Source organism: Salvia splendens, chromosome 4, assembly GCF_004379255.2.
Source record: "Salvia splendens isolate huo1 chromosome 4, SspV2, whole genome shotgun sequence".
NCBI classification, from domain to species: domain Eukaryota; kingdom Viridiplantae; phylum Streptophyta; class Magnoliopsida; order Lamiales; family Lamiaceae; genus Salvia; species Salvia splendens.
In genome coordinates this window covers 28,031,349-28,054,656 of record NC_056035.1, presented here as the reverse complement: position 1 = coordinate 28,054,656, position 23,308 = coordinate 28,031,349, and the positions used below count along the sequence as shown (strand labels likewise).

Sequence of the window (23,308 nt, the reverse complement as noted above, 5' to 3'; positions counted from 1 at the left end):
ATCGGCAGCACCCCCTCAAAACGATCCCGAGAACCCATCATTCGCCTGCATCGTGACACATGAAACCTTGTTACGTGCGATGGTTGAATGAGGCCAAACGACCGACCCCCATTACAAGCGGAAGCTTAAACCCCTCTTCAACAGTATGCGGCGCGATTTGGGGTTCGACGAGATGTCGGATAGCGATGGCGAGGGGGGCAGCAGCGGGGGGTCTGGCGGCGGGGACGGCGGGGGACTGGCGACGGGGAATCCGAGGAGTGAGAAGCTGTTTTTTATTTGTAATAATAATGTATTTTTTTAATGAAGTATGTTTTTTTAATAAAGTTGTTGTATTTTCTCCGTATTCGCTTCGAAATTTTAATTCCGTAAATTGTTTAATTCTAGAAATTGTTTAATTTGTGAATTTGTGATTTTTTTTATTGTGGGAAGTCCGTCGGGAATTCCGCGGAGAATTCCGCCACTGTGCAGTGGGGAGTCCGTATGACGTGGTAGGAGGTGTTTTTGGGAATTCCGCGGGGAATTCCCGCCGGACATCCGCACCACTGCGGATGCCCTAAAGCAGAAAATATATGAAAAGCAAAAATAAAAAATAAAAAAGCCAAATATCACGCCGTGAAATAATCTCTCTCAATCCAAATCATCCCTACCAACATTGCTTCAGTTGCAGAACAATACACTTTCTTCTAATCCAAATCACTTGTTCACTAATTTAATTTCATTAATTCTTCCTGAAAAAAAAAGTAAAAAGAAAAAGAAGAAGTGTTGTGGATTGAGAAACAGAAGCCGATAAACAAAGAAAGGGATCGGAGATCTGAAATCTGCCAAATTTTCGACTCCCATAATTTCGTATTCAGTTCATTCATAAATAAACGGGCCATCTCTCTGCGCTTCAAGGTCAGCCCTCTCTTTATTGTTTGATGTCCTTTTATCTATAATTCATCTGCACTCTAATGATTACGAATTTCGTTTTTGTTTTTTCTTGCGTCTTCAATTATCTTAAATGCTGATGCTCTTTTTCGGCGGTGATGCATTTCTAGGCCTTTAATTTCTATTTCATCGCTGATTCGATTTGATTTTTGGATCTGCTGCTTTTTTTTTTTCTCTCTCTCAAGGTAAAGCTGTGTTTTTATCCAGCACTCATGTCTACTAGGGTTTAAGAGCTTAGTTTTTTGAGTGAATTGATTTTGAACTGGTATTGCCGAGTTTTCCAAATGCTCCAGTAGTAATGCATTGATTTCGCCTCCCGATTTTGTCTTCTCCTCAAATCTTATCCGTTGGTGACTCAATTTTCAGGTTGGGGATTTTAGGGTTTTACCGAATTTTCTCCTTAAGAAATTCGTTTTGTTAGTGTTGATGGATTCTTTATGTGTTCTGACAAGCCATTGCTGCCTAAATCTTAACCATTTTATAATCCACAACCCCAGCTCAACATCAGCGCCTTAACTTGTCCTTGAGATTCAGCTCATTGTCATGTTTGCGCCGTGACAGATCGTTCTCTTCTGGATTCCTGATGACACACAAGATTGCAATTTGTATCAAGTTCGAGAAAAACTCTGCTGCGTGAAGCTGTTTCGGGGAAATTTATCACAACGCCGTGCTTTCGAGGGTGGAAGAAAGGGAGGTTTTTCATTTGACCTCCGTCAGCAATGCCTCCCAAGAGCACGGTGACGCTTTGTATCATGGAATTGTGTGATAATAGATGTGCAGCGGAACGTTGATACATCTGGGGCTTCATCTCACATTTCTCCTTCTTCCTGGTAACAGGCCGTGGGCAAACCTCATAGGCCTGAGGAGTTTCACTTAAACATGAAGCTTGATGATAATACCACAGGTCATGATAACCCCAGGTTGATACATATTAATGATCCAAAGAAGACATGTGATCACTCTCAGTTTTCTGGGAACGAGATCCGGACAAGCAAGTACACATTGCTTAACTTCTTGCCCAAAAACCTTTTCATTCAGTTTCACAGGGTGGCTTATTTGTATTTTCTAGCCATTGCTGCTTTGAACCAGCTTCCCCCTCTTGCAGTATTTGGCAGAACAGTTTCCCTTTTCCCTCTTCTTTTTGTGCTTACTGTCACGGCTGTCAAAGATGGTTATGAGGATTGGCGCAGACACAGATCTGACAGGAATGAGAATAATAGGGAGGCACTAGTGCTACAATCAGATGGATTCCATCCCAAAAGGTGGAAAATGATTCAGGCTGGTGAGGTATTGAAGATCAGTTCTGATGAAACTATTCCTTGTGATATGGTGTTGCTAGGAACGAGTGATCCTAGTGGAATTGCCTACATACAGACAATGAATTTGGATGGTGAATCAAACTTAAAAACAAGGTATGCTCGACAAGAAACTAATAAACTTTTTCTCGAAGGGACTATGATATCTGGTATCATCACTTGTGAGCAGCCAAACAGGAATATCTATGAGTTCATGGCAAATATGGAGCTCAATGGGCATTTCCTTCCTCTCAGCCAATCCAATATTATTCTGCGTGGCTGTCAGCTGAAGAACACAGAATGGGCAGTTGGGGTCGTGGTTTACGCTGGACAGGATACAAAAGCTATGCTGAACAGTGCAATGTCCCCTTCTAAAAGAAGCAGACTGGAAACCTACATGAACCGGGAGACATTTTGGTTATCAGTTTTTCTTTTAATCATGTGCCTTGTTGTCGGCCTAGGGATGGGTTTATGGTTAAATCGGCACAAGTCTCAGCTTGATACACTGCCTTACTACCGAAAAATTTACTTCCAAAAGGGAAAAGATGGCAAGAAGTACAAGTACTATGGAATTCCTATGGAGACATTTTTCTCATTCTTGAGTTCTATCATAGTTTTCCAGATAATGATTCCGATATCCCTCTACATTACAATGGAGCTGGTGCGGTTGGGGCAATCATATTTCATGATTGGTGATCAGCACATGTATGACAGTTTGAGCAATTCTAGGTTTCAGTGCAGATCCTTGAATATTAATGAGGATTTGGGACAGATACGATATATACTTTCTGATAAGACAGGCACACTTACAGAAAACAAGATGGAATTCAAGAAAGCAAGTATCTGGGGGAAGAGTTATGGTGACTCTAAAGCTGGTTCACGTGAGATAGACGCCGGAGGTATAATTTGAAAGTCTTGCTTTACTTTGATGATAATGTGAATTTATGTTGGTGTTGCCCTGTGTTGCATATATTCAAGCATTATTGCATTGTTATCTATAAGGAAAAAAGATCTATGGGTATTTCTATAGCTAATCAGCGAGTGTATGACCCTCATTCTTTTGTAATTTTACATGAATAACTTCTTGAAGTTCAGTGAACTGTATTGAATATTGATAAACAAGATATATGCTTGTCTCTGACATGCTTTGAAAAGACTGCAGTTTAGGTCATTATTATATCTGCAGAACAGACACCCTTCAGCATTTCACCTGTCCTGTTTTTATTTTCACACCTTATTCTTCTTTTTCCTGTTCACTTGTCCAATTTTTAAATCCGTTGCCTTATTCTTCTTTTTCCTCTCAACTTTGAGTTCCGAGAGATAGCCGCAATTTAATTTGCTTGTTAATCTTATTATGGTCTAAACTAATAATTTATTTCTCCACCGCTCTTTTCTTTTAAAGTTTCTTTCCATAGTGCTAAAGTTTTTTAAGACCTTCTGTGTTTTATGTGTGCATGCTCATGTTTTCATAGTTGAGATAATATCATTTATTTATGTCTTGTCATTTTCTCTTTCATGATTTTCGGCCTACCTTGTGATAATATGTCCAGTGGAAGAGGCTATGGGGAGTGGAAGAAAATGGAAGCTTAAATCTGAAATCACCCCTGATCCTGAACTCATCAAATTATCGTACAAAGATCTGCATGGAGAAGAAAGAATTGCTGCATACGACTTTTTCCTGACACTTGCAGCTTGTAACACCGTGATACCCATTCTTACCGGGAGTCCTTCAAGTATTTCTGGTAGTTTATTGAGTGATGGCCAGATCTCTATAGATTATCAAGGTGAGTCTCCTGATGAACAGGCATTGGTTGCAGCAGCCTCTGCTTATGGGTATACACTTTTTGAGCGGACATCTGGGCATATAGTGATTGATGCCAATGGTGAGAAGTTAAGGTAAAAAGCTCACCTCATTACTTCACTTATAATCTCCTAACTTTTTTGATCCCCAATAAGCTGATTATTCTTAACAACCTATAGTATCTGTTATTCATCGTTTCCTCTTTTACTGAATTTAGTACATGGATATTTTTCATAGTGCAGTTAGTTCCCATTGATAGTCATTGACTCCTGTTAATCTTGAAGTTATTTTTGTGGCTTAGAGTATTTACCCTGTCCAATGCAGGTTGGATGTATTGGGTTTGCATGAGTTTGATAGCGTGCGTAAAAGAATGTCGGTTGTCATTAGATTTCCCAATGGCAGCGTTAAGGTGTTGGTGAAGGGGGCTGATACATCAATGTTCAGCATCTTAAAAAAAGATCTTCCATGTGATGATCGCATGAGACATGTAACACAAGTACATCTGAATGATTATTCATCTGAAGGTTTACGCACCCTGGTTGTTGCATCTAGGGACTTTAATGGTGAACTCCTTGCAGAGTGGCAACAAATGTATGAAGATGCGTGCACATCTTTGACTGATAGAGTTGTAAAACTACGACAAGCTGCAGCTCTCATTGAATGCAACTTGACCCTTCTTGGAGCGACAGCTATTGAGGACAAGTTACAAGAGGGTGTACCCGAAGCCATTGAGTCCCTGCGGCAAGCTGGAATAAAGGTGTGGGTTCTCACTGGAGATAAGCAAGAGACGGCAATATCTGTTGGTCTTTCTTGCCGACTCTTGACAGCAGATATGCACCAGATCATAATCAATGGAAATTCAGAACATGAATGCAGAAAACTATTATGTGATGCCAAGGCCAAATACCATGTCAATTATGCAAGTTCCTTTGATGATATAACGAATTTGAAGAGGAAGACTGAACATAATTTTCTTGAAATGACTTCTCAAACAAAGTCTTCCAATATGTCTCAACAGATTACAGGTGAGGAAGATAGGCCTACTTTTGGCCCGCTAGCACTTATAATTGATGGCAACAGTCTGGTATACATATTAGAGAAAGACTTGGAATACGAGGTACACCTCATTCTTTTCAATTGATTTATTTTCTTTTTTTGCAATTTTTTAGTTTGTGTTTATTTTATACTCCCTCCGTCCCTAAAAAAGTATGACCATTTGGTTCAGCACGGGTTTTAATGTATAATTGGTAAAGTAAGAGAGCGAAAGATAAAGAATAGTGTAAGTAGTGTTAATATATAGGGGGCTCCGCATCATTAGTAGGGTAGTGTAATGGACTAATGGTATAAATTGTAAATAAAATGATGTTTAGGGGTAATGTGTTGTTTAACTATTCCAAAATTAGAAAGCTCCTACTTTTCAAGGACGGACTAATAAGGAAATAGTTCATACTTTTGAGGGACGGAGGGAGTACTATACAACAAAAACCAATGTTTTTGTTTAGCTGTCCTAGACTAGTTTTACGTTAAAGATTTTACTTAAGCATTTCTTAGCTTTATGTTTGATATCTTAATAGAAGCTTATTTGCAGTTATAAGAATGAACAAGCCTCTTACTTCTTTTTTTTTGTCAATGTCATCAGTTGTTCAACCTAGCCACGTTGTGTAAGGTGGTGCTCTGTTGTAGGGTAGCACCCTTGCAGAAGGCTGGAATTGTGGACATGATTAAAAGCCGCACTGATGATCTTACACTAGCCATCGGTGACGGTGAGTCGGTTATGTTTTCAATACATATATCTTTGTTTGTATCATTACATTATCTTTTCGTTGTGATCTCGGTTGCTTAGGGTTAAGCAGATAATTTCTGCATTATGTTTTGAGTTGGGTTGTAAATCTGAATTTGTTATTGCAGTACACTGATAGTCTAGTGTGACTCATGATTCATGCCTCTTCTTGTTTTCTGTCTGAACTCTGAACTTTATGAACTAGTACATCTTTCATAAAACTTCATGAAAATCTCTTTTTCGTCATCTGATGATTAATGATTTTTTGCAGGGGCTAATGACGTTTCCATGATCCAAATGGCGGATGTTGGTGTTGGAATTTGTGGTCAAGAAGGGCGCCAAGCTGTGATGGCATCAGACTTTGCTATGGGCCAGTTCAGATTTTTGAAAAGATTGCTTTTGGTGCATGGACACTGGAATTATCAGCGGCTTGGCTATCTCATTCTCTACAATTTTTATCGCAATGCTGTTTTTGTGTTGATGCTTTTCTGGTACGCAGAGTATCCTTGATCTTTATGTAGTGCATAATGTTTCCTTACGAAATCTGGGGCTTTCCAAGTTGATATCATGAAAGGCTTGTTTGTTGCATACGAAAATCCACACACCTACGCATAGTTTAACTACACATGGATCTCTGCTGAACTAGTGCTTTCTTCTATTAATTTTGCAGGTATATCTTATGTACAGCCTTTTCTACTACTTCTGCATTGACAGATTGGAGCAGTGTTTTTTACTCCGTCATATATACATCTGTACCAACGGTTGTTGTTGGTATTCTAGACAAGGACCTAAGTCATAAGACATTACTCAAATATCCAAAGCTCTATGCAGCAGGGCACCGACAAGAGAGTTACAATATGTCACTCTTCTGGATTACAATGTTGGACACATTGTGGCAGAGCCTTGTACTCTTCTACGTACCATTGTTCACCTACAGAGAAAGCACTATTGACATATGGAGTATGGGAAGCTTATGGACAATTGCAGTTGTCATATTAGTTAATGTGCACTTGGCAATGGATATTCAGCGCTGGGTATTTGTTGCTCATGCTGCTATATGGGGCTCAATTGTTGTAACATATGGTTGCATGGTGGTGCTTGATTCTATACCTGTTTTCCCTAATTATGGGTTAGTCTATATGTTGAAAATTATCATTCATCGCATATTTATAAGATGCACTAATAGTCATCTATGGTTGACACTGTGAAATTGTTGTTTTGCAGTACAATATACCATCTTGTAAAATCACCGGTTTACTGGATCTCCATCTTACTCATAATGGTTATAGGATTGCTCCCCCGGTTTATATTCAAAGTTTGCCGTCAGATCTTCTGGCCCTCTGATATCCAGATTGCTAGAGAAGCTGAGATATTGAGAAAAAGGCGACCTTTTTTTGGCTCTAATGCAGATCAGGATTCAAGCTGACATGCATGCTTGCTGTAACTTCTCTTGTCATTCATTTGGTGAGCCTCTTCTCGAGCTTGTTGAGATGTGCCTTCCAAATGGCATTCAGGTTCTGAAATCAAAGGTATGCTCAACATTTTGTTATGGTTTTATAATTATATTTTTCTAAAGTTTACTCGCAGAGTTTTGATGACCATTTGCCGATACAATTTTTCTTGAAACAATGGATTGGATATATTAGGATTGTTGGGGTTAATAGTACTCACTCCGTCCCCTAAAAATAGAAACTCTTTCCTTTTTAGTCTTTTTTAGTCTGTCCCCTAAAAATAGAAACTTTCTATTTAAGGCAATTTATTTCTCTCTAATGAGGTGAGACCTATTACTAATACACTTTTCTTTCTATCTCTCTCTTACTTTTCCAATTTTGCATCAAAACCCGTGCCATTTCAAAAGTTCCTATTTCTAGAGGATGGAGGGTGTAGTAGTTTATCTCCATATTAACAGAAGCATTACACTTGTTTCCACTGTGGAACCTTTCTTGTTAGATTACATTAAAAAAATTCATATAGTGTTCACCCAATCTAATCCATGCTTCAACTTGCCTATTTGATTTAGCTTATACAAACTCCTTTTTGATCTTGTAGAAATATGGTGAAAGCCCACAGATAGATAGGAACCTTTCCTGCTACATGAACTGATCGGTGGCACAAAGAAGCATGGTCGTCGTTCTGCTACAGAGGGGAAGGGGAGCCCAAAACAGTCGAAATAGGCTGCTGCTCGTCGATGCTTGATCTGAAGCTGTAGCAGTCCAGGTTATTCTATTATATGTCCATGCCAAAACGAACATGATATCTCCAAGGTCTGCCTGTTGTATATATATAGAATCGATTAGTGTTATTATAGATAATAAGTATTCTTATTCTATATATATGTATGTATTTTTTAACTAACAATAGATGAGATTTATTAACGCGTGAAATGCAATGTGCTTGCTATTTCCTCATCTTCTTTCATGTTTTTTTTTCACTTTTTTCCGTGGTGTTTTTAGCAGATAATATTAGGTCCCTTTCGAAAACCTTAGTACTGAAATTTGAATATCTTATTTAGAATAAAGGCTAAAAATAGTCCTAAACATATGACTATATTACGATTTTGGTCCAAAACAATATCTTTTGAATTATTTCGTCCATCATAATTAAAAGCGGGCTGGATTTAGTCCTTTTTGGATGACTCTGTTTAAAATTGATTGTGAATTACTGAATTAGGAATTTTGACTGATTTATGGGCTCAAATCCAAATATATAATTCTTTCCATATTTTTAAGTACAAATTAAGTTTTTCTCCCTCTCCAAACTCTCATCTGTCCTCTATCTCTAATGGAAGCAATGCGGGCACCTTAAATCCACCCTCCGCCGCTCTGGCCTGGCGAGTCCCCCCTTCGCCACACAACCCACGCCCACCAAATCACCTGCAACTCTTCCTTCCTCCTCATGCCCTCCTGGTCCACCTCGCCCCTCCTCCCTTACATCGGCATCAAGCTCGTCACTCACAACCCAAACCACTCCACCCAAAACTTGCCCGGACTCCATGCAATTTTCGTCCTCTTCAACTCCCACACCAGCCAGCCCTTCGCCTCCATGGACGCCACCTCTCTCACCCTCTACCACACCCATGCGTCTCCGTCGTCTCTATCGAGAGAGGACGTTGAGATTCTCGTCATGGTCGGCGCTGGATCCTGGGCTCCTCACTTAATCAAGGCTCGTTTAACCGTCCGATCCAAATTAAAAAGGGTGATAGGCGGGGAATCTGTTTGATGAAGAGACTGGTTTTGAAGGGGTGTGTTTTGAGGCGAATGAGTGTTTGGCTATAAATTGTGCCACGAATTTGGAGGTGGCATTGGTGAAGGGGGCGGAGGTGAAGGCGAGGGCGAATCTGGATCTGGCGGGATCGTTCAAGCCGTCGATGAGAGAGTGCGATGAGGAGGCGGTGAGTGTGAACTCAATTTTATGAATTTTTTTTACTGGAAATATTCTGGATCCTTCACCAAAATTTGAGTTTTCTCTCGTCTTCTGGAGCGACAAGAAGATGCAACCTACCAGACCATTCGAGATGTCAGACCGCTACTGTAACCTTCAATATTATTTCCTCCATTCGACAAGAAGAAGGCACTGCCATGATTGAGAGAGAGAATTTGTCCATTAAAAAAATAATTAAATATTCTGATTTAAACCTTAATCCAGTCAAAATAGCTTAAACAGCCGTTGACCATGAATTTTAAACGGCACCGTCCAAAAAGGACTAAATCTGACCCATTTTCAATTGTGATGGACCAAATAATTCAAAAGATAATGTTCTAGACTAAAATCGTAAAATCTTAATATGTTTAGGACCACTTTTAACATTTAGTCTCTTATTTAACTAGAATGTAGTTTACTTTAGTGGTCGTGGAATGTGACTAAGTGCATAAATCGAGGATTTTTTTAGGATCCATTCGGTATCATAGAATTGAGCCTTTCAAATTGAAATTGGAATCTTCAATTCTAAATCCAATGTGGTATTGCAAAATTGATTTAGAATTGAATTGCAATTCCAACTCGTCTCAATTCCACAATTTGAATTCCATGTTATAAGTGGATGGTTGAAATTCCCAATAACATAAAATTGGGCACCTTCACGCACTACATACATTACACACTTTACAAAGAATGATCATGAATACACAAACCCTCAATATCAATTACTACTATATGATATTTACCTAACAAAGTATTTTGAATGAAATTATAATCTAATTCCTTCAAATTCAAGTCCAATTCTGAACAGACCTTGAATGAAATTCAAATCCTTATTTGTCTTTTGTTTTACTTTCTCTTCACAAGGAATTTGTTTTATTCTTTCATATGATTGATGAATTAGTATACACATAATTGGGTAATTTTACATATTTGTTAATTTTAGAAAGTCTATATAATTTTTTCATTTTTATTAAGGAATATTGTCAATTAAATCACAACTTTTGGTTGACTTCTGGTCAATTACACAAGTTACAATGTTAGCTAAATAAATCATACCTTATCACACTTTCACAATTGTCCTTATAACTTAAAATTTTCGACAATTACATGGCATTATTTAGTGACATGGCTTTTATGTGACATTATTTAATGACATGATATTATGATGTTATATTTCTCATTCCATCAATGAGGTATATTACAGATTTAAAAAAATGACGCCGCTCTTCATTCTCAACAATTTTGCCCTTATTCTCGTCGAATCTCTTCATGCTCACACAATTTAGCCCTAATTCTCTTAAATAAACGATGTTATGTCCACAATAGAAAACACCGGCTTCCACATCACCACATAATCACATGAAATTTTAAGTTATGAGACAATTACCAAGTATGATAAGTTATGATTTAACTAGTTAACTTTGTAGGTTGTGAAAGAAGTCAACCGAAAGTTGTGATTTAATTGACAATTTACCTTTTTATTAATTTTTCAGAAGTTTACATACTTCATTCATTTTATATTAAAATTTTGTTTTATATATATAACATATTCACCTTATTTAAGTAATAAAAACATATTCTAGTTGTAATCCAAAAATTAAATTAAATAATTTCATTATTAGTATTTTTTTTCAAAAAATCCTTCTTCTTATTATTACTACTATTAGATATTTTTTTAAGTTTTAATCTATAATAATTGTAAAAAGTAATGTGGCATATTAACTGTATCAATCCGAAAAAATTTGCGAATAATTACTAGAATATAAAAAAATTATATCGGCAAATGGTTAATAAAACTAAGGATGTATGTGCAACCTGCAATCCGTGGACTGGCCCAAATAACCCGCTAAATTTAGATGGTAAGAGTTGAAAATTTCCAACCCAAATTACAACCTGATTAGCCCGCAACCCGATAGGGCCGGACCTGAAACCCGATAGGCTAGCCTGGTAGGTTGGTCCTAAGTACAACTATTGCCTAGTATTTCTTCATGTTTGATACATAATGTAACATTTCATTAATTATTTTTATAACATAAATAACTATAATATTCAATTTTAAAGAATATTTTAGAAATATAATATTTTGTATGATTAATATAAAATTTTTAATTTATTTATCTATTATAATATTAAATTAACCCTCTTTGAGGAGATTTTCAAAACATGGAATAAAATAGCAATGGAAACGGTGTTAGATTTCTGCCATGTAACATTCAAGGCCGCAGAAGGTAAGCCGCATCCATCAAGTTTTCTTAATGTTATTCTCTCTCGTACTTATGATGATTTGTCGCTAATTGATTGACAACAATATTTTTTTCCAGGTCTGAACACTTCACTTCGCTATCGAAATTCTGTTCTTCTCTCTCGTACTGGTTGGTCCATGCCCTCCCCTTACTTTTGTGTGCTCAGATTCCTTAATAGATGACTCTTTAATTACTTTTTCTTTCTACTTCTCTATTACTTTATCAATTATGCATTAAAACTCGTGCCCAATCTAAAGTGCATATTCTTGTGGGACGGAGGGAGTGTGTCTATGGATATACTATGATAAACATAAACTAGTCCACTTATAACTAAATAAAAAATATGGGGAAGAGAAAAAGTACATTAGAAGATATATTTCTCATTTACCTTTTGTATATGCCTTTTTAAAAGGTACTTCCCCCCCTTTTGTATATACCTTTTTAAAAGGTATTTCCCCCGTTCCATGTTAATTGAGTTATTTTCTATTTTGGGTAGTTCCAAGTTAATTGAGTCATTTCTATTTTTGGCAAAAAGTAATCATCTTTCTTACGTTATTCTCTCTCCATCTCTCTTATTTTATTATGTCTTACTTTATTCACCATTCACTTAACATATTATTCTTAATTTCCGTGCCGAAAAAGAACTTGTCAATTAACTAGGAACGGAGGGAGTAATAAATTTCAAGGGAAGAATGTAAATTTAGATTATATAAAAATAACTAGTACATCATTTATTTTTTGTATGGAGAAGTTGTAAAGATATTTCTTCAAAATTGAAGAATGTATAAGACATTCAAATACCTTTTGCATTGCGTAATATATTTTTACGAAGAAAAGGAAAATATGTGATACAATGTATCGTTGCTTGACCCGTTAGAGAGAAGATGAGAAACACGATGAGGCGAGCACAGTAGGTGAGCAGCCAGAGGAGACAGAGGACAAGGCGTCGCCAGGGGTGAGAAGATCGGCTCGCATGAAGAAGGCCTAGAGCAGATGGGGACACTACATGACACCCAAGTCATGCTGAGGTTGTTTTTGTTTTTATTCTTTTTGGAAATTTTGTTTTCTTTATGCTTATTATTTTTTAGTCGGGCTTAAAAACGTCCCGTTCGGATTTTTTTAGTGGTTCTTTCTCGGATGTTTAGGTAGGCCGAACCGTATAGGGTCTGGGTTTTTAATTTTGCTTTATAAATAGGAGGATTTTTCTCAAACGTTGGCGAGAAAGAAATCAATAATATTGAACTTTCTACTAAAGCTCTCTCATTTTCTGCTAGGGTTTTTCGCTAAACCCTTGTCTTTCCCATTTATTCGTGCAGCGTATTCAAGTCGGGACTGAGCGTAGCTCACTCATCGTTTTTATAGGTGCTTGTTGGCAAACTACAACAAATAGGTTCCATAATTGAGTACCAAACAACCTTTGAGGATTTATTGGAGAGGATATATGGGATTTTGGAATATGCGATCTTTTCGCTATTCATCTAAAGACTACAACAACCTCTCCAGAGTGAGGTCCACAGACGGAAACACTTGGTATAAGTGTAGGGCTTAAGCCCTTACCCATTTTTTTTTCTACTTTTAAATTTTTAATATTTTTGGAAAATAGTGTTAAGCCCTTACCAAGCAAATATTACCGAAAGAACAAATTCCTACTTGCAGCTCTTACTACCAACTTTTTGTGCGTCCGCCTCTGATGAGGTCAATGATAGTTGCTAGGCAACCATGCGCTTGCACTCACCCGTGAACTTGTAGTCTGCCACTAGCCAGTTGTCATTTCAGCGACGATCGTGGACCACACGGAACACCAGACCACATAGGCCCGACCTTCGTGCCACAACAGCCACCGCAGTATTTTATCGTTGATGCCGAATTTTATTTTGTATTTTCCAAATCACTACTATTTTTATCTATTCAAAATTTTTATGTTCCTAAATAAAATAAAAATATCAAAACAACAAAAACACCTAAAATACCTAATAAAAAAAAGTTACAACGAAAATACTTAATTAAAATAGTGGGATCTCTCTGGTGAGATTATTCTCAGAAATACTTAATAAAAAAAGTTACAACAAAAGTATTTTTATACTTTATCCGTCCCAGCTCAAGTGATTGACTTTTTTTCGCCACATGTTTGGGGAAAAAATACTCACTCCGTATTAAAAAAATAGAAACATTTGAAACGGCACGTGTTTTAATGCATAATTGGTAAAGTAAGTGAGAAAAATTGGTAAAATAAGAGAGAGGAAAAGAAAAATGAGTAAAGTAAGAGAGAAGAAGAGAAAAAGTAGTGAAAGTAGAGTTAGTGGATTGTGGGGTCCATGTCCTAAAATAGAAATATTCTAAAGTTTTTATTTTTAAGGAACGGTTCAAAATGGAAATAGTTGTTGTTTTTAAAAGCGTGAACTACACTAATAGTCTCTAATCTTATCGAAAAATACACCAATGGTCCCTAAAAAAGTTTTATAGCCTATTTGGTCCCTAAAAATTACATTTTTGGTACCTGTCGGTCTTTTATACCCCTCTAAATTAAAAAAATCTCCTAAATTCCATTGAGGGCATTTCCGGTATCTGAAAATTACAGTTTTGGTACCTCTTCAATCATGCAATTATTTTGGACATACATAAAAGGGTTTTTTACAACAAAAAATATTTTCTTTTGAATTAATTCACTAAATTTTTTAAATAATTACTTGAATAACGTATAGATTAAGCTTTATAATGAAAAAAATTACTATAGTTCGCTTTAATATTTTTAGTAAAAAAATGTTACTTGCAAGAGTTACCTTTAATTTACGTTAGATATACTTCACTTATATTTTAATTATTATATTTAAAAAACATTTTTCGCTATACTATAATTTAATTAACGTAATTAAAATATTTATTTTTCACTTAAGTATAGTTACATTTAAATATTTAAGTAACATTTTTTGAATAAAAAATTACTATAATTCACTATAATATTTTTTCTTCTCAAATTTTAAAAATTTAAGTAAAAGTTTTTCAATAAAAATAAATCCCACAAAGAATTTTCAATAATTCACTTTTATATTGAAAAATGTTACTATTAAATATATTTTTTCTACTCAAACATACAGATTAAGTTGTATAATAAATAATATTTAAAGTTAAAAATAAATAAAGCATAATTAAAACATTTGGGTTCTTATTTAAAATTTTGAAATAATAAAGCATCAAATATTATTTAAATGAAAGTATAATTGAGTTTATAAAAGAAAATGGTGATGGAAGAAAAAATGAAAAAAATTAAAGAGTAGAAAGGTCCAAAATGTCCCAAAACTTTAAATATTCACACTAGTGGTGCATAGGGTTACTTTAGTCTTATTGTACAAAAAATGATATAAATTTTTTTAGGGACCATTGATGTATTTTTGACAAGATCAGAGACTATTAGTGTAGTTCGCTCTTTTTAAAAACGGATGGAGTAATAAATAGTTAAAGTGGATAAAAAGTGAAGTAAGAGAGAAAATAATACAGATGAAGCTCCCTTCTACATTATTCTTTATTTTACTTTACTTTCTTTCCATTTTAACTACTCCTTCCTTCCACTCACGATGTCCACCTTTCATTTGTAGTTTGTCTCACTCAAGATGTACACTTTCTACATTCGAAAATAAATCCCCCTCTCCTCTCCCCTCATTAAAATATTCAACTACATTTTTCTCCTTACTTACTTCACCTAACAACTCCTCTAAAAATCACATGGACATCTTGAGTGAGATGTCTTCACGGCTTTGTCGTGGATGTCTTCCATACTCTTCTGCTGCCCCACATCCTCAGAGTGTCATAGTAGGCAGGGGAAAATTTTGCAATCTCCCTCTTCGTCCAGTTGCAGTGCTTGTGGAGTTGGTCTGTAGAGTGCTTCATTGCCCCAGCCGGCTTCAGGTCGCTTTTCTTTTCCATTATGCGCCCCCAGTACTTGGTCACCCTCTTGTTGTTGGAGTAGATTAGGTCTTCCAAGATATTGATCCAACACCTCTGTCACGACCGCATTTTTCTAAGGATAGCGAAAACAGGTAAACCGCGACTAATGAGGGGGATTAAAGAAGCGGGAAAGAAAAGAGGTTGAACTTGAGAATTTGCACAAAGACCGAGTTGATTGATATCATAAAATAGGAGCCAAGTATTCAATTGCATGGTCTCGAAAATAGAATAAACACCTCATCAATTAAATCAGAGTTCGATGGTGAGATTCTACAATTCTCACTTTGCAAAAGCATAACGGAATAAGTCCTTACTAAACGACTTCGCGTATGAAGATATGAATCGTGGGAAGATCCACTTGATTATTTAATAACATCGACTCTGATCAATACTCCTTCCTCTTGACGTTCAACCTGCACATTTATAAATACATGCAGGACTGAGTACATGAGTACTTAGAGGACACGTGCCGAAAATCAAAACACACATTATATAGTTGTCAGCCATCTACAGTATCACACGGGGTTTTTCTTAAAAGGCTCGAGCATACTAAATTCATTTGTGATCTTAAAAGTTCGTCTGGGCAGACTAAGTTCTTTCATCATTCATGATTTGCCATATCTAAACATTCAAGCGCCGGGGAAGTGCCCACCTCCCGCGGTCACCCATCATTCCATTCCATCGTGCCGGGAAGGTGGCCACCTTCCGCGGACACCCATCATTCCATCATGTACACAAGTCTGTGTTGGGATTCTACCCACTCTCAGACCTGAATTCGTCTAACGCTTTGGGGTTACCAAAACAAATAGGCATATAGCCCGCAGATAAGCATCATGAAAACAAATATTTATGGCATGACAACAACTTGAAAAAGAATCATAGCTCCATTTGAGAAAAATATGACATTTCATAATTTTGCAAGTATTTGATTTATATCCACACTAATGTGCTGGATATTAAAAGAAAGCCCACCTGATAAGCTTACTCCTCAATTAAGTTTCTCGCGTTGGCCTCACTTTGCCCTCGAGCAAAATTGCCTTTGAAAATTAAATAGCGTGACACGCTAATTAGTACTTGAATTAATTCTCTTGAGAAAAGAATGCATGCATCATAGTGGATAGCACATATATCTTAGTCTCGTCTCATAGGATCTCTAATCCCCTCTCGGCTTTACTAAGTTGTAGGATTAAATTATTTACTTTAATTAAATCCGGAGAAAGTTTCTTTTCCTCACAAGATTTCTTGGGCATTTATTTAATAGAGATCTTAGAAATCCCTTCTATTTATTTCTTTGAATTTTCTTAAGGCAGCCGGTCGGCCCTTCGCGTTTCCAACTTTAATACTTTCCATCTACGAAACTAAATAAATTCTCCGGGAATGAATTATTCCTTAAATTAATTCCTTCCCAACATAATTTATAAGCTCAACAAATAATCTCGGCCAAACTGCCAATTAAAATTGGTCCATGCTCTATTTCCTTTTAAAGCACTTCTAGCCCAACTGTTTAACATCTTAGGATGGCCCAAATTTTAGTTTAAAGAAATCAGCCCATACTTTATTTAATTACTTAAGAGGGGATCGGCCCACTCCCTTCAATTGTTTTAGTGGCCCAACCCAAAAATACTCATTCCTCCATCGTCACTTCCCCATTTTTCATTCCAAATTCCCAACTTAAAACCTTCACCGCTTCTCTCCGCCGAAGCTCCATCAGCGCCAGCCGTCTCTCGGCCCTCTCCTCTAATTCTCCCTCAACTCTATTTTCATCACAATTTCCCCAAATCAGAAACCCTCAATTTGAGGAGAAGCAGCGCCTCTCCTCCTTTCCGACAATTCGCCGACCGCCGGGGTGTTCTCATTGTTCCTGTTTCCCTGCGAAATTACCGATTGGAAGGAGGCGTCGCCTCTCGTCCACGGTGTCACTTCTTCTTTTTCTCCGGCGAGCTCTCTCACCGCGACCTCCCCGGAAAGCAGCGACAACATCGCCCCTCTCTGCCTTCACCCGGCGGAGCCGACACCAGCCGTCGTTGCCTCGCGCTGCTGCTCTGGTCGACCTTCCGGAGCTCCGTCGCCGCTCGACCATCGCTGGGCAGCTTCTCGTGCTTAAGCTAAGTTCTTATTATTTATAAAGATCTAACTTTGAATTCTTTTCTAAGGCAGTAGCTATTTTGGGGGTTCAGTTTTTTTTTGCTTGAGTTTGCTGTATTGTTTGGTGTCTTTGCTTATTGTTGTGGAGATGCTATTGAGCTTCTATGTTCTTGGGCTATCTATTTGTTCTAATGCAAGAGGTGCTATGAAAATACCTCACTTGGATGATTTCTCTTGGCTTGGTGGCTGCCACCCCTTGCTCTTCTCCCTTCCCTTGCTGCACTCTTTGGTGTTATGTGAAGTTTGTGGTGTCGAAGTGGTGGGGAGAGAGGAGGGGGTGAGGGCAGCTTATATAGCCATCACATTTGGCGCCTTGCGGCAGCCCTCGGGAACTCCACTTCCTTCTTTGAGTTACAAGTTGTATTTCCTTGTGAGCTTGGTTTAATGTGATATTCCTTACTGGTGTAAGATTGGGGAGATATGATCCTTGACTGGTTCCATCATTTTGTGTTTGCTTCCGATGGGGAAATACGCCCCTTCCTCATTTGGTTACTTGGGTGAGCTCATGATGTTATTTTCACTTGTTCCCATCTCTAAACTTGGGGATACAGGCAGTAGGAAATCTCCCCTATGAAAGCCTTCTTTTGTTTTCACTTACTCCTGTGTATAGCCTTTTTGTTGATTTTTGTCGAGGCAAATAACCTACTAATTTGAAAATCGAGGGAGCAAGAATGGAGGATTTACCTAGCTCACTTCTTTTGTAATTTACTATAATTAGAAATCTTCTTTTACCCTTCTGTTGTGAAGTTGTGAACCTTGTAAAGTGGCAGCTTCATTCCCTCTTTGCTTGTAAAAGATAAAGGGTCTTGGAGTGTAGTGTGTGTATTGTCCCTTTCACCAAGTGTAAGCAAGTTCAAGCCTTGGCTCCACAAAAACCCCTTGTATTTCTATTTCCCTCTTTAGTAAAATACTTCCTTTTCTCTTGTAATAAAATCTCTCACTTTATTTTCCAAAACCAAGTACTTATTTTAGGCCAAAGTTAAGATTTCAACTAGAGTTCGACGTTTCCAAGATTATGCGGCTTCTTCTAGAACTTAATTAGGCTAATTAAATTTCGATTAATCTCGAAAGAAGGGATCGAAATTCTGGGGCGCCACATTCCACCCTCCTTAAAAGAAATTTCGTCCCGAAATTTGCGCGGTTCTACTCGAACAGCTCAGGGTAACGCTCCTTCATCTTATGCTCTCCCACGTAGCTTCTTCCTGCCCGTGGTGTTCCCACAACACTTTCACCGAGGTGATTGCTTTATTTCTTAGCTGTTGCACTTTTCTGTCCAAAATCGCTTTTGGCTTTTCCTCATAGCTCAGATCCGGGTTTATTATAATCTCTTCCTGATGAATCACGTGCTTCGGATCAAACACATATTTCTTAAGCTGGGATACATGGAACACGTTGTGAACGTTTCCAAAGCTTGGCGGTAGTGGCAGTTGATAAGCTACTGGTCCAACGACTTCAAGTATCTCGTACAGTCCTATGTATCGGGGTCGGAGTTTTCCCTTGACTCCTAATCTGGTTATCCCTTTCGAGGGCGATACTTTCAAGAAAACTCTATCTCCCACATTAAACTGCAAGTCAGTCTGTCGAGTATCTGCATGGGACTTCTGTCTATCCTGGGCTTCCTTGATCCTCTCTCGGATCTTCTTGACAACTTCTATCATCTCTTCGGTAGCATCCGAGCTCAGTATTTTCCTCTCACCAACCTCGTCCCAATGGAGGGGTGATCTACACTTCCTACCGTAAAGAGCTTCGTACGGAGCCATATCAATAGTCGTCTGGTAGCTGTTGTTATAAGCAAACTCTATCAGTGGCAGCACTTGTTCCCAATTGCTCCCTCTGTCGAGCACTACTGCCCTTAGCATGTCCTCTAGTGTTTGAATTGTTCTCTTCGTCTGTCCATCGGTCTGTGGATGAAAAGCAGTGCTAAAATTTAGCTGAGTCCCTAGCTCTTTTTGTAGGCTCTTCCAGAATCTGGACGTGAATTTAGCATCTCTGTCCGACGTGATCGTCGTTGGTACGCCATGCAGGCGAATGATCTCCCTCACGTACAACTGGGCTAGCTTCTCTGATCCGTACGTAATTGGTATTAGTACAAAACGGGCGCTCTTAGTGAGACGATCGACTATCACCCAGATTGCAGTATTTCCTTTTTGAGATTTTTGTAATCCCGTGACAAAATCCATAGCTATATGTTCCCATTTCCACCCAGGAATCTCTAATGGCTGCAACTTCCCATAAGGTCGTTGGTGTAGTGTCTTCACTTGCTGGCAGGCAAGACATCTCTCCACGAAAGATGATATATCTCTCTTCAATCCGTCCCACCAGAACTTCTTCTTCAAGTCCTGATACATCTTTGTACTCCCTGGGTGGGCGGTGTACGGGGTATCGTGTGCTTTGCTCTTTATATCGCCGTTTATGAGCTCTTCCTGGTTTGGTACACACAGTCTCCCTTCAAACGTGAGTGCATTGTCCGGTTCCCCCCGGCAATTCCCTTGTTCGCTCGTTCTAACTTTCAGGCGCAACTTTTCTAGAGTCTCGTCCTGTCTCTGGGCGTCAACGATTCTGCCTCTCAGATCAAGAACAACTACTAGAGCGGGAATTTTTCCTTTTACCGTTTCGGATGCTCGCACCATCCCTAAACTCATTCTATCGAATTCTCATAGCAATTCTTCTTCTTGGGTGAATTGGACTGCTAATTGGTGCTGACTCTTACGGCTCAACGCGTCTGCCACAACGTTAGCCTTGCCCAGGTGGTAGTTTATGCCGCAGTCATAGTCTTTTACTAATTCGAGCCATCTCCTATGTCGCATGTTCAACTCCTTCTGCTCGAAGAAGTATTTGAGACTCTTGTGGTCTGTGAAAATTTCACACCTAAATATAAGTGATGTGTCCAAATTTTCAAGGCGTGGACCACTGCCACCAGTTCTAGGTCGTGTGTTGGATAGTTGAGCTCGTGTGGTCCGAGTTGCCGTGACGCATAAGTGATCACCTTCCCATTCTGCATCAACACACATCCAAGTATGCTCTTGGAGGCATCTGTATAGACAATGTAGTCCGTCCCGGGCTCTGGGACTGCTAGTACGGGTGCGGTGGTCAATTTCTCTTCTAACAGCAGAAAACTTGCTTCGCACTCAGGAGACAATGAGACCTTGATTCCCTTCTTGAGTTGCTGAGTCATTGGTCGTTCAATCTTTGAGAATCCTTCAGTGACTCTCCTATAAAAGCCGGCTAGTCCTAAGAAACTTCGAATTTCGTTGGGCGTAGTTGGTACTTTTCAATTTCGTACTGCCTCTACCATCACTATATATTCAAGAAAATTCACTTCCTTAATCCAAAATTCGCATTTGCTGAATTTGGCGTAAAGCTTTTTTGCCCATAGCGTCTCTAGGGCAGTCCTCAAATGATCCTGGTGCCCCTTTCTATTTTTTGGAGTATATCAGCACATCGTCGATGAAAACTAAAACAAACTTGTCGAGGTAAGGATGAAAAATGCGCTTCATCAGGTCCATGAACACCGCTCGTGCATTCGTTAGTCCAAACGGCACCATTGTAAACTCATAGTGACCATATATGGTTTGGAAGGCCGTCTTGGGCACATCCTCTGGTTTGATCTTCAGCTGGTGATATCCCGATTTCAGATCCATCTTGGAAAATACACTGGCTCCTTTGAGCTGGTCAAACAGATCGTCGATCCTAGGTAAGAGATACTTGTTCTTGAGGGTCAGCTTGTTAAGCTCTCGGTAATCCACACATTCTCATGGTCCGTCTTTCTTCTTGACGAACAGTACAAGTGCTCCCCGTGGCAAGACGCTGGGTCTCATGAATCCCATGTCCAGGAGTTCTTGCAGCTGTACCTTCAGTTCATCTAGTTCATTTGGGGCCATTCGATATGGTGCCTTTAATACCGGAGCAGATTCTGGTTCTAGATCTATAGTGAACTCCACTTGCCTGTCTGGCGGCAAACCCGATAGTGTGTCAGAAAACACATCTGGAAATTCACGAGCAATGTCAACCTCTTCCAAGTACGTAACTCCTAATAGCTCCTAAGACCCTTAAAAAATCTTCACTCTCAATTAACAGTGCCGTTTTAAAGGAAGCTAATTGTAGTGTCTATTAAGTGGATCTAACTCGCCAACCTCCTCTCACGATTATGTATCAAGTTATATTAAATCATCACAGAATGTGTCACTCAAACGTGAAGCGTTATCCATTAACTTAAGGAAGAAACAAAGTAAGAACAAAACAAATGTTAAATAGAAAAAAAGAATTGTATAACAAAAAGTTGTTACTAACACATCCTTAGAATCCTATGAGTTTAGTTACACATGATAGAATAAACTAAAAACATAGATTGAAGGGAAGACAATAAAAACATAAGACTAAAGCAAATAAAACCCAAATGTAGAATCCTTGTAGTCTTGATGATCTTGAATCCTTCTTCAACCTCTTGCATAATGAATCACTCTAACTTTTAAGCTAGATCTTGGAGAGAAAGTAGGGAAAATTCTGCTCGCTGCTTTTTCCCAGCGGTCGTTGTGGGTTGGTCCGAGGCTTCTGTCTCATGGTTGGCGAGCCGCTGCACTTGTTTCAGCGGTCGCTGGCCCCCATCCCGTAACTCTCTGGACTCGCTGTAGCGGTCGCCACGCATTTCCCAACGGTCTCGGTGCGTGTCCTTTCTTCATGCACAACTTTTCCAGAGTAGGCTGCTACTGGCTTAGCGGTCATTGGGCGCCAGCTGTTGCCAGGTGTGTTGCAGCGGACCGCTGGAAATGCAGAACAGCTCCAAATTTCCAACTTCGCGTTTAGACTCCCTTTTTAGGCTCAAATATGCACATTTCTCACAAAACATGTCAAAATACCAAAATAGATAAAATATACAAATAATAGACATGTAATGCAACTTTGACATTAAAAACGGACCAAAAGATGGCCTTAAAACCGTGCAAAATCCGAGCGTATCAGTACGAGTGGACACATTTCTGAAAATTACACACAGTAACACATGGGGTTTTTTTTATTAAAGGCTCAATAATAAGTTTATTTTCATAAAGTTCGTCTAATCAGACTAAGTTTATTATAGTAATCCGCCATATCTGATACTCCCTCCGTCCCTCAATAGTAGAGGCGTTTCTTTTCGGCACAGGATTTAAGAAAAGTTGTGTTAAGTGAGTTAAGTAAATGACTAATAAAGTAGAAAAGAAAAAAAAGGTAGAGAGATGAAGAGAGAATAAAGTAAGAGAGAAGAAAAGTTGTTACTTTTTGCCAAAAAAGGTAACGACTCAGCTACAACGTGACAACCCAAAAAAAGAATACGACTCAGCTACAAAGGGACTGAGAGAGTAGTTCATTGCGTGTCAGGAAGGTGGCCACCTTCCATGATCATGTCGACCGAACAACCCTTACAATGACACACGGTCCATTCCTTTGTGTATACTAACTAGAGTAAGATCTTGGTCCTATTGGAGTCTGAATTCAATTCATTCATTCATTTAGCATCGACAAATGGATAGGCTTCATAAAAATAAATAATTTATGGCACGACAACATTTGAAAAACAAATGATGAATTTATATATTTTATTTTTATTATATATATAAATTCATTATACATATGATTAATATTTTTTGATACATTATTAGTTGTAGTTTAATATTTACTAAATATTAATGTTTTTAAAGCATATATTTAATTTATTTACACTAACTATGTGGTATTAATATAGATTTTTATTTAATTATGTATAAAAGGTTTAATGTTT

The 23,308-nt window shown here is 38.2% G+C and overlaps 1 protein-coding gene and 1 pseudogene across 3 annotated transcripts; both read left to right on the top strand.

The window, feature by feature from the left end:
- The first annotated feature begins 621 nt into the window (after positions 1-621).
- Positions 622-8,211, top strand: LOC121799289 (phospholipid-transporting ATPase 1-like). Of its 3 annotated transcripts, none has more exons than XM_042198609.1 (9): positions 622-894; positions 1,489-3,121; positions 3,773-4,118; positions 4,348-5,140; positions 5,663-5,786; positions 6,075-6,294; positions 6,474-6,932; positions 7,028-7,332; positions 7,853-8,211. In XM_042198609.1, the coding sequence occupies exons 2-8, from the start codon at positions 1,807-1,809 to the stop codon at positions 7,227-7,229; spliced, it is 3,459 nt and encodes a 1,152-aa protein (XP_042054543.1). In that variant the 5' UTR covers positions 622-894; positions 1,489-1,806; the 3' UTR covers positions 7,230-7,332; positions 7,853-8,211. The 3 variants fall into 3 exon arrangements, with proteins under 3 accessions (XP_042054543.1, XP_042054544.1, XP_042054545.1); XM_042198610.1 differs by having other exon boundaries at positions 1,294-3,121; XM_042198611.1 differs by lacking the exon at positions 622-894 and having other exon boundaries at positions 2,208-2,339; positions 2,413-3,121.
- LOC121800913 lies at positions 7,231-9,218 on the top strand (annotated as a pseudogene).
- The last annotated feature ends 14,090 nt before the right edge of the window (positions 9,219-23,308 follow it).

What these genes read in the sequence shown, in the direction of transcription:
- LOC121799289 (XM_042198609.1), top strand. Translation starts at nt 1,807, where the DNA reads ATGAAGCTTGATGATAATACCACAGGTCATGATAACCCCAGGTTGATA. An exon ending in TACACTAGCCATCGGTGACG is followed by an intron (nt 5,787 to 6,074) that starts GTGAGTCGGTTA and finishes GATTTTTTGCAG; the next exon opens with GGGCTAATGACGTTTCCATG. An exon ending in TTTGTGTTGATGCTTTTCTG is followed by an intron (nt 6,295 to 6,473) that starts GTACGCAGAGTA and finishes TTAATTTTGCAG; the next exon opens with GTATATCTTATGTACAGCCT.